General features: G+C 30.9%; 1 protein-coding gene across 6 annotated transcripts in view; it reads left to right on the top strand.

The window, feature by feature from the left end:
* Window positions 1-11,605, top strand: part of LOC132944692 (collagen alpha-1(XVIII) chain) — a 246,168-nt gene extending 234,563 nt beyond the window's left edge. For all 6 annotated transcript variants that reach the window (XM_061014167.1, XM_061014166.1, XM_061014170.1 and 3 more), the window contains 15 exons: window positions 715-795; window positions 1,155-1,223; window positions 1,837-1,937; window positions 2,624-2,729; window positions 3,267-3,302; window positions 3,414-3,466; window positions 4,347-4,406; window positions 4,490-4,576; window positions 4,659-4,734; window positions 4,816-4,883; window positions 5,028-5,120; window positions 5,209-5,328; window positions 6,147-6,161; window positions 6,472-6,782; window positions 11,147-11,605. In XM_061014167.1, coding sequence (XP_060870150.1) covers window positions 715-795; window positions 1,155-1,223; window positions 1,837-1,937; window positions 2,624-2,729; window positions 3,267-3,302; window positions 3,414-3,466; window positions 4,347-4,406; window positions 4,490-4,576; window positions 4,659-4,734; window positions 4,816-4,883; window positions 5,028-5,120; window positions 5,209-5,328; window positions 6,147-6,161; window positions 6,472-6,782; window positions 11,147-11,477 — 1,607 coding nt within the window. In that variant the 3' untranslated portion in view covers window positions 11,478-11,605. The remainder of the gene's footprint in view (window positions 1-714; window positions 796-1,154; window positions 1,224-1,836; window positions 1,938-2,623; window positions 2,730-3,266; window positions 3,303-3,413; window positions 3,467-4,346; window positions 4,407-4,489; window positions 4,577-4,658; window positions 4,735-4,815; window positions 4,884-5,027; window positions 5,121-5,208; window positions 5,329-6,146; window positions 6,162-6,471; window positions 6,783-11,146) is intronic.
* The last annotated feature ends 4,773 nt before the right edge of the window (window positions 11,606-16,378 follow it).

The following is a 16,378-nucleotide window of genomic DNA, read 5'->3' as shown; positions in this document are numbered from 1 at the left end:
TTCAAAAAGCTAAATTAAAGCCTAAATTATAGGAACATAATATATGTACCAATACCTGATGGCTAATACTTGTTTTTATACAAAATATATACGCAATCAATAGCAAAAAGAACACCGTAATTAATAAATTATTCTAATGAAATATTCGATATACAGCTTTTAACCTTTATTGAAAATATCTCATAATCATTAATATATTTACAAAAATATAATTTAAAACACATTTTAAGGCAATTTTAATTTTCAATGGAGTTTCCCTTTATCCTGTCATTTTATTTTCCATTCAATTTAACTCGATAATATAATAAATACTTTTTAAACATTTACTTTGTTATTCTATCTAGTATTCTATGTATAGGTCTCCTATAAGATATAAGTCCTAATCAAAGCTTTTCAACAATGCCTAACCTTATCCTATAATACCATTGTAGTAGGCAGTTTTATAAATGTAGGTATTCATTTCAAAACCCGCATTACATAATTTATCGATATGTAGGTGCACTTCCAATAAATGATTAATCGAGTTTTTTCACCGGGAAATATTTAAATACTCCATATTAAAAATCCAACATTATGGATCACATATTATTATTTATTATTATGTTCCTACCTATAATACATGTTTGTTTATCGTACACAAATTTAATCCTAATTTTAATTTATTACTCATAAGTTATTAATTTATTATAAATATTTGACCAATGCATATTGTAGGGGAACGAGGAATACGCGGATTTGACGGAACTCCAGGAATGCCAGGAGAAAATTCTCGCCCAGCGCCCAAAGGCGAAAAAGGTAAACTTCGTAAAATATGTGCACTGCGTATGTTCAGTACATACTAAATCGTTTAAGAAAAAAAAAACCGTTTAGTTTTAATAATAAATGTGCCTATTATGCATTTTACATTTTTAATGATTAGACGTACGGACGGACGCCATGCAATCTGCGTCCATGTGTATAATACATAAGCTCTGCGTAAAGTGTATCGGCGTTTAGCGTTTTATGATTTATGTTTTGTCCACGCCTACCTACTAAAAGTACCAAGGCACATATTCGTTATATTTTCTGTATCAAAAACAAAATTATCCATAACTCGAAACAAAAAGTACCTATCTATAAAATATGATATTAATATTATGATATTGTTGTTGTAGGTGACAGTGGGACACCCGGACCACCGGGTCCACCTGGACCAGCGCTGCCTGGAGTGAAAATTGATAAAAGTAAGCATGAACTGTTAAATATTTATTATAGGTTTTATATAAATGTATTAATTGTAAATACCGTATTAATAATATTATAAAGCGTTGAAGCGTACTGAAATGACTACTTCACTTATCCAATCGATCGATATTGTGCCTTTTGTGCTAATACTATTTTCGTTATCGGAGTGCACAAAAAAAATCGCTCAACAGCATCTCTTACACTATATTCAACAGCGAATACCTCGCGTTACATAAATAAAAGGCTATCTATCTATTTAATACCATCTGATAAACGTTTTTTTTTTTTTTGTTGTCAAAACTTATGATATCTAATTAACTAAAATAAAAACGATTGGAGTTTACAAAGATATTTTTTATTACTCCAAGATTAAAATCCATCATAGTTTTTGTAAAACAAATTTACATTTATATAATATGACAATTTATGTGAGTATAAGCATATCAATGCAATTCAATACAATCAAATACTAATTTTAGTATATTATTGTACTTTTAATAACGAGTGATGTCGATTTACTAATGTACAGTTAGTCTTTTTTTATAATGTCTTTTTTTATAATGTGTACTACCTACTACAATAATATTTACTGATAATATTTCATTAAATTAGCGGATACAGCAGTTGTGAAAACAGTCAAAGGTGATAAAGGCACAAAAGGAGATCATGGGGAAAAAGGATCCGTTGGTAATCTGGGCCCAGGAGGAAACCCTGTAAGTATAATTTATTATATATTCTTTATTTGGACTAAAATGCACACATTACAAAAATAAAAGGTAGGTACTTGATAAGTTTATTTTAGTTATTAAATCATGACAAAAGTGGAAACATTTCTCCATTACATAGAATTATACGAGGGAAGAATTGTCGAGTCGTTCAATTATGAAATATAATAATTATACATGGTACCTATACCTATGTGGCTATGTACCATATAGTTGTATATATTGTATATGAACTTTATTACATCAAAACAATATACTTTCATACTAACTAAAATTGTATGCGATAAAATGTTTACTTTATAATATTTTTGTTAACTATTAACATATTATACTTATTCGATTAATAGGCAATAGTTAATAAGCCCAGCACAAATAATATGAAATCCAAAAATGAATTAACCAATAAATTATTCATCGATATTAAAATTATTAACGTCTCTCAGTAAGAGAGATACCTAAGTGGTAGACATATTACAGTAATATAATAGTACTACTATACAGTGTATATACCTATTGTGTATAGGTTTTTTTCATAATGTTATATTTGATTTATACAAAAATAAACCAAAATAATATTTCTTTTGGTGAATGAAATTATGATGGTGTATACGTATATATGAATAAATATATATTAATTAATTACCTATGTATTAATGTTTTGCCTGTGGTTTTAGGGTCCACCTGGTTTGACGGGTCCCAAAGGTGAACGAGGAGAGCCCGGTTTACCAGCACCCTCGTTATCCACAACCGATCTAGGAATGAGCATCAAAGGAGATAAAGGTAGGAACGAATACGTGGATTCGTTTATACTGAAATTCCGAGCTAAAAGTAGAAGCTAAGTTACCTTTAAAAAGCAGACTATGGTTTTAGTCTGATTTCAGTAGGTACAGACATAATAGTGCAATATTGACGGTTGACTACTATAGGTTTATTTTCTATCTTATAGTTTTTCAATACAATAATGATTATTCTTATAGGTATATAGCACTTGTCCATTTTTGCAAAATACATAAAAAAGTGTTATAAACTGGTTACAACATTACGTAATATTATTATTTATTACATTTTACATTGCATCTAGTCATTACTAGTTACAAATTATACTGATATCAAGAAATATTTTTATTTTTTTTGACCCATGACGCAGTCAAAAGCAAAATTGTATTTAATAATTATTCCATTTTAATTTAATATTTTAACTATATAAGAGATCATATTTTTAAGTAAAAGTACATTTATAACAACATGGAGTAAAATACTTTGTGTTATTACTGACATTTCAATTATAATGTATATTTTAATATTGTGTGTATTTAGGTGAAATGGGAAGACGAGGTAGACGCGGAAAACCAGGTAAAATATACCATTAAGTTTGTGTTTAATTAACTCACAGGTTTTCAGTTCAAAAGTCTTGTAAAATAGGTTTTTTTTAATTATATAATTAATTAAACTATTGATTTATAGGTCCTACTGGTCCACCTGGTCCGCCCGGAGAGATTGGTTTACCTGGCTTACGAGTAAGTTAAAAAATAATATGTTTGTAGATTTCCAATATATTATTATGTATTAAACGAGATAACTAATCATATATTATGTATGTTATTAATACGCTAATCAAAAATTAAGGACGACGTAAGTTTTGTTTTTAAAATAGCACAGTATCGGGCAGTAGTTAAACACAAAATAAATTAACAAACACCAATACTATTATTTAAAAACTACTGTTAAGGGTGTCGGTGCTGGTTTTTCCAATTTTCTGAAATTCTATACAATTTGATTATTCTATTTTATATTTTAGTTACTACCTTAATTATATTACTTTTCCACTAATCTACAGCTCGATACCTATTTAGGGGGGGGGGGGGGTCGATATAGTGTATTTTATCAACGAAAATGACTTTACAGAAAAAACTCTCAAACCCTGTAGAATAATCGGATTTCGTTAATTTTTATTTTGTTTGTTTGAAAGAAGACAACATTTTTTAGGTCGGATCAAAGGCTGAATTTTCATTTTACTTTAAATACTGGTAGAAAAATACGTTTGAATAAGAATAAATATTGTGGATTATTCAAGTGCATATTTTAGCTTCTATAATTGTAATAAATTTTGAAAATCGGGCTTTAATCCGACCTGCAAAATGTTCTCTTATTTTAAATAAAAAAAAATTAACAAAATCCCACTATTCTACAGGTCGTGAGAGTTTTTCCTGTATGACATGATTTTATACTAAAAGACCCGACGCCCGACGCCCGTACTGGTGTAGTTTACTGAACAGACGATATTGTATTTATTCTTCGATTATTTACACTATTATTCAACCTGTTTTCTATTAATACATCTTAAATTACTTAAACGTATAAATAATATATCATGATTCCACGATTGTATGCCTTTAGGGTTCACCGGGCAAACCGGGAGGTCTTAAAGGGGACAAGGGAGATCCGGGAGAATCTGTGGTGAGTAAATTATTATTAAAATATATTTTGTATTGATACTTTCATATTTTTAAACGTTTAAAATACAATTATTGTGATTTTAGAAAGGGGATAAAGGAGATCCGGGAAAAGACGGAATACCAGGTGCTGGAGGAACATACGTGCCTGTTCCAGGACCGCCAGGCCCGCCGGTAAGTATTTATTTTTTTGGCACTTCATTTATTCGTGTTCACGTTAACTGACAATATTAACAAATCATGTAAATTTCACCAGGGAATTCCCGGTGTTGCGATCGAAGGTCAAAAAGGCGAACCTGGTGATCCAGGATTTTCTTCATCGCCACTCCGAAGTAATGATAACGGGCTAAGATTTTTCATTTTAAATGTTGTCTTCATGTCAGTATTGTTTCTATTTGAATATTATTTTTCAGGTGAAATAAACGAACCCGTCATCGTACCAGGCGCTATGACGTTCCCGAACAAGAAATCGATGATAAACGTAAATATGAAATGCATACCTAATATTATATTCATAAAATATTATATTTTACCACAATCCGTCATGCATCGCTGATAATTGTGCACGTATTGTATCGAAATAATTGAATTGTATAATATATATTGTATTCGTATACACGTTTAGGTAACAGACAGAACTCAGATGGGTACCATTGCATTCATCATCGAAGAGGAAGCCCTTTTAGTACGTGTCACGCGTGGCTGGCAGTACATTTCCGTGAGTCACATTATTATAAATTATAATAAATAAAGACATGGATTTAATCATATCGGTAACATCGGTCATTAATGTTTGCTTTGTACAGCTTGGTTCATTGGTCACAACTGGAATCGATCCGGTCCCGACGAGCGTTCCGATTCCGACAAGAGTGCCGTTGGAATCATCGAATTTAGTACATAACCATCCAGTAAAAGATAACACAATGGTAAGGCACACGTTTCAAAAAAAATATAATTATTTTTCAGTACTTATATATTATACTTATCCAATTTATTATAATATTATCATTAATAATTATTATTTTTCCTATTTCTACATAATATTATTTAACATGTTTCCGGCAGGGAAAACTATCATGGCATCTATAAAGTTACACAATATATTTTGATTTTTTTTGTTAAGCTTTGATTTATTTCACATGGTTTTTTGCAAGTGTACCGCACAAAGTCTTGTCCTGACCACGTTGATGTTTTTGTTGCGGCTGCGCGGAAGGAAAAAATATTATTGACCGGTTTCGATGTAATGAACACTTCCGTAAAAGAAATAAACTCAGAGCTAAACCAATTTTTACTGATATAACTACCTAAAGACTAATATTATAATTTATTTTATTCGGTGGAATAGAAGGTGATAATGAACATAGGTACTTGCAAATTTGCAATAATGTTTGTCTAGAATTTCATCTTTAGTAATTAGTTCTAATTCTGCATACGGTCGCGCACTTTTTGGGTTTTATTTTTAACACTTACATTTCAAATACAAAATTGTTTTCCATTTAAACATTTAAACTCGAGGTCTAATATTTTAGTTTTAACTAGACGAAATCGGTTTTGAAAACTAGACCAATTATTATTTTATCGTCTAGTCAAACTAGGTTTAACGGATTTCGGGGTATAACTGCTGTACCATAATATTACATGTATGACTCAATGTAGAAATGTTCTAATGGAAAAATACTCGTTAATATTATGTCGTTTTTTTTTCTCGATGCTAATGTACGCGTGATGTCTTGTTCCGTTTCAGTGGCATCCCAAAATGGTGAGTATACAATATTAATATTACGGGAATCTCGCGGGGGCTCGTTGCGTTTGATTACGACTATATTATATCCGACTATATAACGTATAACACGATATTGTCGTTAATAAAATATTATATAAGGCCGTATCACGCCGTATTCACGCGATACAACAGAACTATATCGCTGTGGCTTACAAACTATAACGCAACAGCTATAACACAGACTAAATGAAAATAATAATAATATATAGTCTGTGGTTATAATAATAATAACAATAATAATAATAATAATAATAATAATAATGATACCATCGTGTGATGTGTATAGTTACGAATAGCAGCGTTGAACGAGCCATACACGGGCAACATGCACGGAGTTCAGAGTGTGGACTATTCGTGTTATCGGCAGTCTCAGCGAGCGGGGCTTCACGGGGCGTTCAAAGCGTTCCTGTCGTCGCGGCTTAACAATTTGAAAACGATCGTCCACGAATCCGACAGAGATTTGCCCGTCGTCAACATCAAAGGAGACGTCCTGTTCAACTCCTGGAAAGACATATTCAGCGAGAACGGCGCGTTTATATCGCAACAGCCCAGGATATACAGTTTTAGTGGCAAAAATGTGCTCACCGATTTCACGTGGTAGGGGCAATTTATTGTTATTAACTTATTATACGACCATAAAACGACGACTGCCTATAATAATAATAATAATAATAATTACAGGTGAAATAATAGTTTGGGAATTGATTATTATTATTATTATAATGTTTACGTTGTTATATTATATTGTTATTATAATAGTCGAATAGCAATATATACGGGTGTAGTAACCGCTAAGGGTAAGATATTTGTACCGTATTGTATTTTATAGGAAACCCGTAAGTATATAATTCTTATGTATTATGTTATTTAATGACTTGAAACTATATACAGTTTATGAGAATTCCGAACGTTACTGGATTCCAAAGTAGTGAATTTTCTAATAAAGTGTTCATGTAACGGTACGTGTATTGACATATTGTTTATAAGTACATAGGATATTTTCCCATAAACCCTAAATATATAACATGTATATTGTGTACATTTATAATGCGTATGAACTATAGTAATCATTACTAATAACGATTTTTTATTTATTCCATCTAGTCTGCCGCGGATTTAGAAATGGAAAAAGGGAGGGGCTAAACGAAAAATTTTACCTACTTTAAGTACATAAAAGCGCACCTAGGCATTATTAAGTCTATGTTTTTATACTGAATAAAATATTCATCATACATGCATATCATAAAATAATAATAATAACAAAGTTACCTTTATTGCATATAATTACGTAGGTTAGAGTGAAATATTTTAAATTACCTTAGGCCCAAAGAGGGAGGGGGCTTCATACTACATAGCCCCCCCCCCTTGTATTCGCGCCTGCATGTAGTAATACGTCATAACAATAATAATATGTTTGTGATCAATAATGTTTAACGTAACTCTGGTCTAATAAAAAAAAGTAATACATCAAAATGTATTTTATTAGGTATATTGGAAATGTTGAATAAACATAAAAAAAATATAAATAATAAATATTACAATAGTATAATATTATATTAGTGTAAGCACTGTAAGCAGTGCAGCGTCGTTCTAAAGTGAACGTCTCTTTATTTTCCCCTAACTTTTTGAGGAATGATTTGTCGAATTATTAAAAATATTATTGTTTCCTAAAATAAAAAATTCCCGTAAAACTGCTTGTTTAAATAATACGAGATATTAGCTACCACGGTCTCGTCGAACTCGCGGCCGTCACGTCAGAACCTTTTACTTTATATTTTCTCCCGTTGCACGTATCGTATTACGGTATTTTTAATGCCGCGAAAGCATTCGGGCACAGCATATTAAAAGCCATTCTATATAACAATAACAATTCGTTTTAAATGAGCGATTCCATTGTAGTAATTTTTCACTTTCGCGGTGTGCCTTTGAGAATAAAAAAACCGAGAAGCCATTGTCTTTTCGTCACCGGTACCTACCTATTATAGCTGTGTGTACTATTATAGGGTAGCGGCGGCGGTGGCGGTTTTCGCTTATAATATACGCGAATTCTGTTCAAAAACATGATTAAAAAATATTTCGCGGAAAAGCGCTCTTTCACAGCGTCAGCTAAGAGTTATACATTATAGTAAATTATAAGAAACGAATTGCGAGTAAAAAAAAATGAGAAAACGAATGAGAAAGAAAACGGCAAAGGTGCAAAAGACAGTGATTTAAAAATTTAAAAAAAAACGCGTCGTATCTCGGGGATTAAGTGAACTATTGTTATAATATGTGCGTCTGGTTCTTTTATTTTCGGCAGTTCGCCGCGAGCGTTGACTGAAGTCCGATTCTATAAATTAAAGTATTTTTAATAATCTTCAGCATACGCGGCTAGTGATGTACCTATAGCTGATGATTGTAATAAATGGTAATTTAATAACCTAACCTTCACTGTTTGTACACATCTGCGGGAGTGACGATGTCCAACTTTGGGTGTTCCTCCAACATTAAAGCGGGTATCCACTGTACACTAAAAATGTTAAGCCATGTCCAACAACACGGTGTCGTGGTTAAACGCGTGGTAACCTAACCCGACCGACCAATCACGGGAAAGGATTTATGAGAACGTGTATGGTGCGGAAACCCTCCTTTACGCGTGCGAAGTACGACACGTAGTGCACCAGACCGTGGAACACCCGTGTTCGTGCGTTTCGGCGTCCAGCTGATTGCAACCTCGCGCAGGGACGTCGCTTGCGTCCGCGGCCACCACACCAAATATCGGTCGTTTCAGTGTAATATAATATTATGATAGTTTTTGGGGGAAAGCGATTTGCTTGCAATCAGCTGCAGGTATAAAATACTCAAAGACCTGATGGAGACAATAACTTATAATAGGCATTTAGGTCTGCCAGGCCATTAAACAATATAATATTATTAGGTATTTAAACGTTCAACTTCGAATGTTTTTAAAAATAATAATTCCAAATATTTGAAACCTCGCCTTAACTGTGGGTTACATTTTTTATGTATAATTTCCGTTGTTAGCCGGATATGCGACTAAAATTTGCACGTAGGTCGGTATCTGATTTTCGATCAATACAAATATTACAATATTATTATAATCCATTAAAAAAAAAAAAGCAGTGGTTCACGAATTCTATAATTGCTATGATCGTTTGAATTAATACATACACGAAAACTAAATACTTTCAATTTTTACTTTTTTTTTATCACAATACATTTTAACCAAAATGTATTATATTGACAATTTGTTTAGTAAAATAAATTGATAGAGTATATTATGCGTGATTTACTCCGATTCCGGCCAAAACAATGACATGAAAATATAATAATAATAATATGTTGCCTGTAACATATTATTATACCTATTGTAAAATATTTAACAGTTAATAATATTAATTATCGATTTTTTGGAACTTTCGTGGAATGGTTTATTAGGTATTGTTGAAGTATTCACTAACCCAACCTATCCTAACACCTCTATACATACATAATATATAGACTATAGAGATATATAATATTATTAGGTGTTAACTTATTATATAATATAAATTATCAGAAGATTATTATTGAGTGTTGGACGTGAGTAGGCGAAGAAGAGCTGAAAACGGTTTTGTCGATGAGTACTTTTAGAAGTGAAGAAAGAAGGGGAATAGACAATTGATTAATGAGCTTAGCGTTGTGATTAACTGTGAACAATTTTCGGCAATACGATCTGTGTGAGAATTTCGATGGTTGGCAGCCTCGGAGCATAAATCGTCAAATTTGTTAGAATACGTAGAGCATATTATCTATTAATGTTTAAATTTACGCATTACAAATCCCAGTCAAGTGCCACTAATGGGTGACTTCTTATTCAAATTTCCAATGTATTTGTTCTGTCACCACAAACACTTATTGTGCTAAAAACTAAATAGTAAATATACTGTATATCGTAAAAAAAAAAAAAAAATGATCCTTGATTTAGAAATAGGTACCTAAAAAGTAAAATCTCCTCATCGTGGACTTAGTACTCAGTCCAGGTATATTTTAAATAGAGTAGAATATATAATATTATAAATTGCATGCAATTGCCTACTACACAGTATACACTTTACGACATAGGTATATCTATAAACAAGTTAGTGCCATTCATTAGAAATTTGTATAGAAGATTCTCAACAAGTGTTTCTACCTCTATCAGATAGTTATGCTATTTATAGCTATGAGATATTTTTGATTTTTATTAATTTTTTTTTGTAACTATTCAATTTGATTATTTATTTAAGTATGCTAGGAGGACACAACCTCTCCGCTCAGTATCGTTCTTTCGTTTTATCATTGAATTATAATATAACACATCCTTTACAACGATATGCTCGACATCTACTGTACAGCAGAGTGGTAACCACGTGTCCACCTTTTTTATACTTATTATTGATTTAAAAATAAAATTTTTGATTTGAGGAGAGGGTATTAAAATGTTAAATATATTTTAAACGTAACACATTTTGTATTAGTCTTAACAAAGGAAGGTTTGAATGACCGGTAGTTATACGTTATTACCAATATTGAACGGAACTTATGAAACCGTCAAGGTACTAGACCCTGCAAGATGATTCTATAATATATATAAAATAACACACACGATTCGTTTTCGCTAATAATAATGAAAAATAAACAAAAGTCGGTAAACCCAAAAAAAAATTAGTAGTTGCCGTACACATAGAGCTTACTTACCTGTCACAACGGGAACGTGGCAATGATATATTATTATATATTATATAACATCACGTACCTACTACGATGTTTATGATACCTCCAGCACAGCCTTTTGGAGGTGATCCCAACAATAATTATTATGAATCTGTATACCTACATCTTGTAAAATATATTATTGCAAAATATATCGCTATAATGGTGGATTAATACATTTTGATTATTATCATAATTATTATATTATTGTATCCATCGTTGTTTAGGCCTCAGAAGACCATCTGGCACGGATCGGACATGTCCGGCGACAGTGCCGTGGACGGAAACTGCGACGCTTGGAACTCAGAGAGCTCCGACAAACGGGGACTGGGCTCGTCGTTGACGCCAAAGTCCGACCGGCAGGCAAAGCTCCTGGACCAGGACTCGGCGTTCGACTGCCGCAACTTTTTCGTCGTCCTTTGCGTGGAAATCACACCGCACTCAGGGGCGATGTTTTCGAGGAAACGGCGCAGTGGCGGAGGAGGGTTGCACGACGAACCTCAGCCACCGATGAGCCGCCAAGAGTACGAGAAGCTCATCGAAGACATCGGAGCTTAAGCACTATACGATATACAGGCCCGAAAACGCATCCGCCTCGCCGGCTGTACCTATTCGATTATTACAAAATAATATTACGTTATCATTTCGACTTCGTATTCTTTTTAGTGTGTACGGCGGCGTCGACACCACGCTTCTTGTCCAATTTCATTTTCCAATTTTTTTTTTTTTTTTAAGACACCACTTTGCTGCAATCCATACAATACCTATAATTTAAGCGAAGCGACGTAATAATATGACATAATATACGACATAATTATAATTATTGTCATTATACTATCGATTATACCGTTGGTTAGGATATGTCCTTCATTCCTCGTTACTTTTCGTTATAAAATACAAAAACATATTTTAACAATCGCATATCATTCATACTACTCTCGCCATATCTGACTCTAAAATATTATTATTATTATTATTATTATTGTACTTACTATGTTATAGTTTCGAGATTTCCGAAACCACAACTGCAGTGGATTGCTTAAAAAATAATTGTTATTATCACACTTCATATTATGATAATATTTCACTGTAGTCAGCTCACCCTTAACATTATCATTATCAAACTTACACATATCTCGTTATCTGACTTGTATGTTGTGGATCTTTTGAACTATTTTTTTTTGAAATTTATCTCAATATTTTCATCGGTTCAAAACATAATATTATGTATGTTTAGTTTTTATTTGTTTATACGTAGTAAATAGTATTAACTAAGTTAATGATATTGTATTCCTAATGAATTTTCAATTCTCAATTCGAATCAGAATTTGATAGTTTTTCAGAAATACCTAATAGAAAACAGTAACACTATTTTAATAGTTTTCAAAAATACCTTATTTTTATTTTACCATCATATTTTTTGCAATCAACAAATGTATACAACATCAAAGCGTCAATCGTATAATCGACGGAGATAATGTCGATTTTGAGTTAAATTTCTAATTCCATGTCATAAATAACCATTTGCATTTACATGAAAATAAAATTATTGTTTTGAACATTTAGTATATTATATTTGATATTGTTTTACATTTATGTGTTCAAGTAATAATATTGTATATTTATTTTAAATATTATTAAATCATTTTATACTATACATAAATGTATTGAGGTCTGTTTAAAGCATAATCGTTTATACTACAACATATAAAAACATTGATTTTATAAAACATTTTGTACATTTTGTACATTATATATATAGTTATAAATCAACTAATTTTATATGTAAAAACTTAACATCTAAAGCATTAGTTTGTGTAATGATAGCATGAGTATAACCTATTAAAAATTATAAAAATTAGTTTGAAACCTAAACCAGTGTCATCGATTAAAATATCAACAAAAAATTAAAAATTGGTTTGTGTAAAAATAATTTTAATTCATACATAAAATATTTATTATTTTGATAATCAAACCAAGTTCAGAGTACGAATGATAGAAAAAATAATGATATGATTATGTATGATGATGATTGATGAATAATATACATTGTTATATTGTAATACATAAACAATTTAATTAAGAATTAATTTGAAGTGTGTTCAATATTTCTATAAATATATATATTTAATCGATGAACATTTTTTTTTTCTAATAGTCATAGAATATATTATAGGATATTGTAATGTATTATTTAATATCTCGTGACTGTAGAAGACATGAAAATCCTTTATATATTTATCCAAAGATAGAGTTAATTTGATAAAAATTACTTTTTTTAAGTTAAAATATGTAACATAATTATTACAAAATGTTTTCAATATTATTTATTTATTAGTTCAAGCACAAATAAATAAATATGATTTGGAAGACATTATTTTACTTTGGTTATAACTTATAAGATAAAATAAGAGTATTTTTTAAATTTATTTCAATTACATTATCTAAGGAACTTATACAATAAGGTAAAACTAAATAAAGCGAGATGTTTAATATCTTAGTCAAAGACTATAATTTTAAACATTCACTGAAAATATAATATGTAATAGGTATATGATTTTATTAATTTACATAAAAAGTTTGTTTTTAGTATAGTTTTAGAATAAACAATAACAATAAAATAATGATAATTAATATTGTTAATTAAAAAATACATTTTTATTGTAGTTAACTTTTATACCTATCTAATTAAATTGTATTACTGCATTTTTGTTTTAAAATATAAATACAATTTGTAATAAAACTACATGTAATTTACAGAACCATTACAACTTTAGGCGGTTACAATTTCAGCCAATTCAATAAATTCAATATTTCACTAAAATATAATTATTCTGTATTTTATATAACTTTTACCAGCCTATAAGTTCGTTATTGTATCTAAGTATATGTTAAGTTAAGTGTTTAATAAATTAGATCATTCTGTATTACTGTATTAGCTACTATAATATTATTAAATGTGTAAACAATAAAAAAAAATTGCAATTATTAAAATATCGTAACAATTAATTAAATCCAAGTTTTTAATATATTAAATTGTACATATCGTACTTCCCAATCCTATAACTGAGCGTAGTAAATTAAAAAAAAATATTCAATTCACCAAAAAACCACCAGTTTACCAAGATCTAGCAAGTGCATTTTTTTGATTCAATGGAGTACTCATTATTTTTGTTTTGATTTTTATAACAAGAATAAACCTCAAATTCATCCAGGAGATGAGTTACAGATGAGTTCCTCACACTGTTTCTGTTTCCATCCATCATAATAATATTATGTATTGTTAATATATCAGTGAAATTATTATATTGATTAATGTAATTTGTAACACGGCGTTATCTGTAGGCAATTTATGTACATTTGCTTAAAACAAGGAACAGCTCTTTATCAATACACAGTTCACAGTTAAAACTATACAATATTATAATGTATTATAAGAAAAAAAATCTTTGCTCCTCGTTACTTGCTCATTATCATGCTTTACTGTATACCTGAAGAAATATACATAATACAACACCATTATTATTTCCAGATACATTATGTCAGAGTAATAATAATATAACACATTGCATTTGTTAGACGTGTTCTAATGTTCTAAAAGTATGAAACATAATGAGTATTGGACGATTGAATTAGTTATTCTAACAACTCGAATCGTGTTGTATGTGTTATAGATGATAATTGTCAAAGGCATAACACCTAAGAAAGATACGAATGGTTCAAAATAATATATTAACTGGAAAATAGGCGTAGACTAGGTAATACTAATAACTAGTATCGTCCATTGGTCGAAATTAGACCATAAAAACAGTTTTAGTATTGTAAAATCAACAAGTCCTAGAGTATTTCATAGATTCTTATCACACAGTTCGGTATCGGCTTTTGGGTTACTTCTCCTTTTATCTCTTTGAACGTTTTAAGCGCGCCGGGAAAACGGGTATTTCGTGTTTTAGTTTCGTGTCTACAAACAGACGGGCATTGCCTCGTAGGCTGAATTTGGCGGGAGGATCACGAGGGGTCACCCCCCTCCAGAGGGGACAAACAGTTAGAGCCAAGTGCCACCTATGTAATGCCTTTTAGCTTGTACATTTGATTAACAAACCTTAATTTATTACTATCTTTTACTTATTATATAAATTGGTTAGGTTACTGCTTTTTGATTAACGATGTTGATAATATATTAAGATATTGTATTTACTGTCCATAGTTACTGTCTTACCTAATGCATATTGTATGCTATGGAATTGTGGTTTTTTCCGTTGTATTAAAACACAGTTAGAAATCGGGAATTCAGCAAGCACGCAGAGCGAGATCTTTCCTAACCAATCCATCCCCCTCCCCCCCCCCCCTTCTACGAATATCGGCAAAGTTATTTGTACGAAAAAATATACTTGCGCGTCAATATATAGATAAATTATCGTTGTCTATTACTTGTAAGTTGTAACAATTATAAATAAATACTTAATATATTATTAAAAAAATTACCGCTGGCTGTAACTATTGAAAAAGAAAATAGGTATACTCACTAAAAACAACTGAAAACTCTTTTTCGTAAGTCATGGCTATTATGATTATAACTGTCACGGTCGTATTAAAAACGTTTTTACCTACGTGACTCTCTGATCACACCCAATAGGGTGCATTGTAAACTTATCTTGTGAAAATTCATAGATATTTCCCTATCGATCTTAGCATTTTTGTAGTGGAGTTACGGTTGATCGAGGAACACATGTATGCGGGGCGAGGATTCGTCACTAAAAACCCGGGTGATCACCGGTCACCCATCCGCGAACTAGCGACGCCGATGCTTGACCTCAGAACACGTTAGTGACGGAGGCCAATCGCCGAGCCCCACCAGGCCACTCATAGATTTTTGTTTGGTGAAATAATGTCATATTGTGTTCCGCGTTCAATTCGAATCTGTGAAAAAAATATTACATTCCAAGAGACAGTTCACGCTTTCTAGTGTAAAACGATTCAACTTTACAATTTAAAAACGAATATCGACAGTAGATGGCGGCACCACATCATTTGCCGTTCAAACCATGCACGTGATTATAATATTAATATTATTGTTATAGACTAAAAGAGAAATAGTATGTTATTGTCGTCGTGCCAAGTAATCAACAATAATTATAATCAGGTATTATAATTATTATAATCATTACAGTAGATAGTCATGTGCTAATACTAATTTTCTATGATTAAAGTGTTTTGATGTTATATATTATTTCATTAACCTTTAAACCTACCTATTATTTAAATTATCGTATAGTTCCATAGTTTACATATAGATAGGTTAGATAGGCATAAAAACGAAAAATACGAAATAATATGAACTAACTAATTTAAAACATTGATGAACACAGCATTTTTAATTGCATGACTTGTACCAATTAACTAGACATTAAAATAATATTTTTAATTAAATTCTTGAAATTCTTATATTATATTAAATG

This window comes from Metopolophium dirhodum, chromosome 5, assembly GCF_019925205.1.
Source record: "Metopolophium dirhodum isolate CAU chromosome 5, ASM1992520v1, whole genome shotgun sequence".
Lineage (NCBI taxonomy): Eukaryota > Metazoa > Arthropoda > Insecta > Hemiptera > Aphididae > Metopolophium > Metopolophium dirhodum.
The sequence above is the reverse complement of the archived record's forward strand: the minus strand, read 5'-3'. Positions and strand labels throughout refer to the sequence as shown.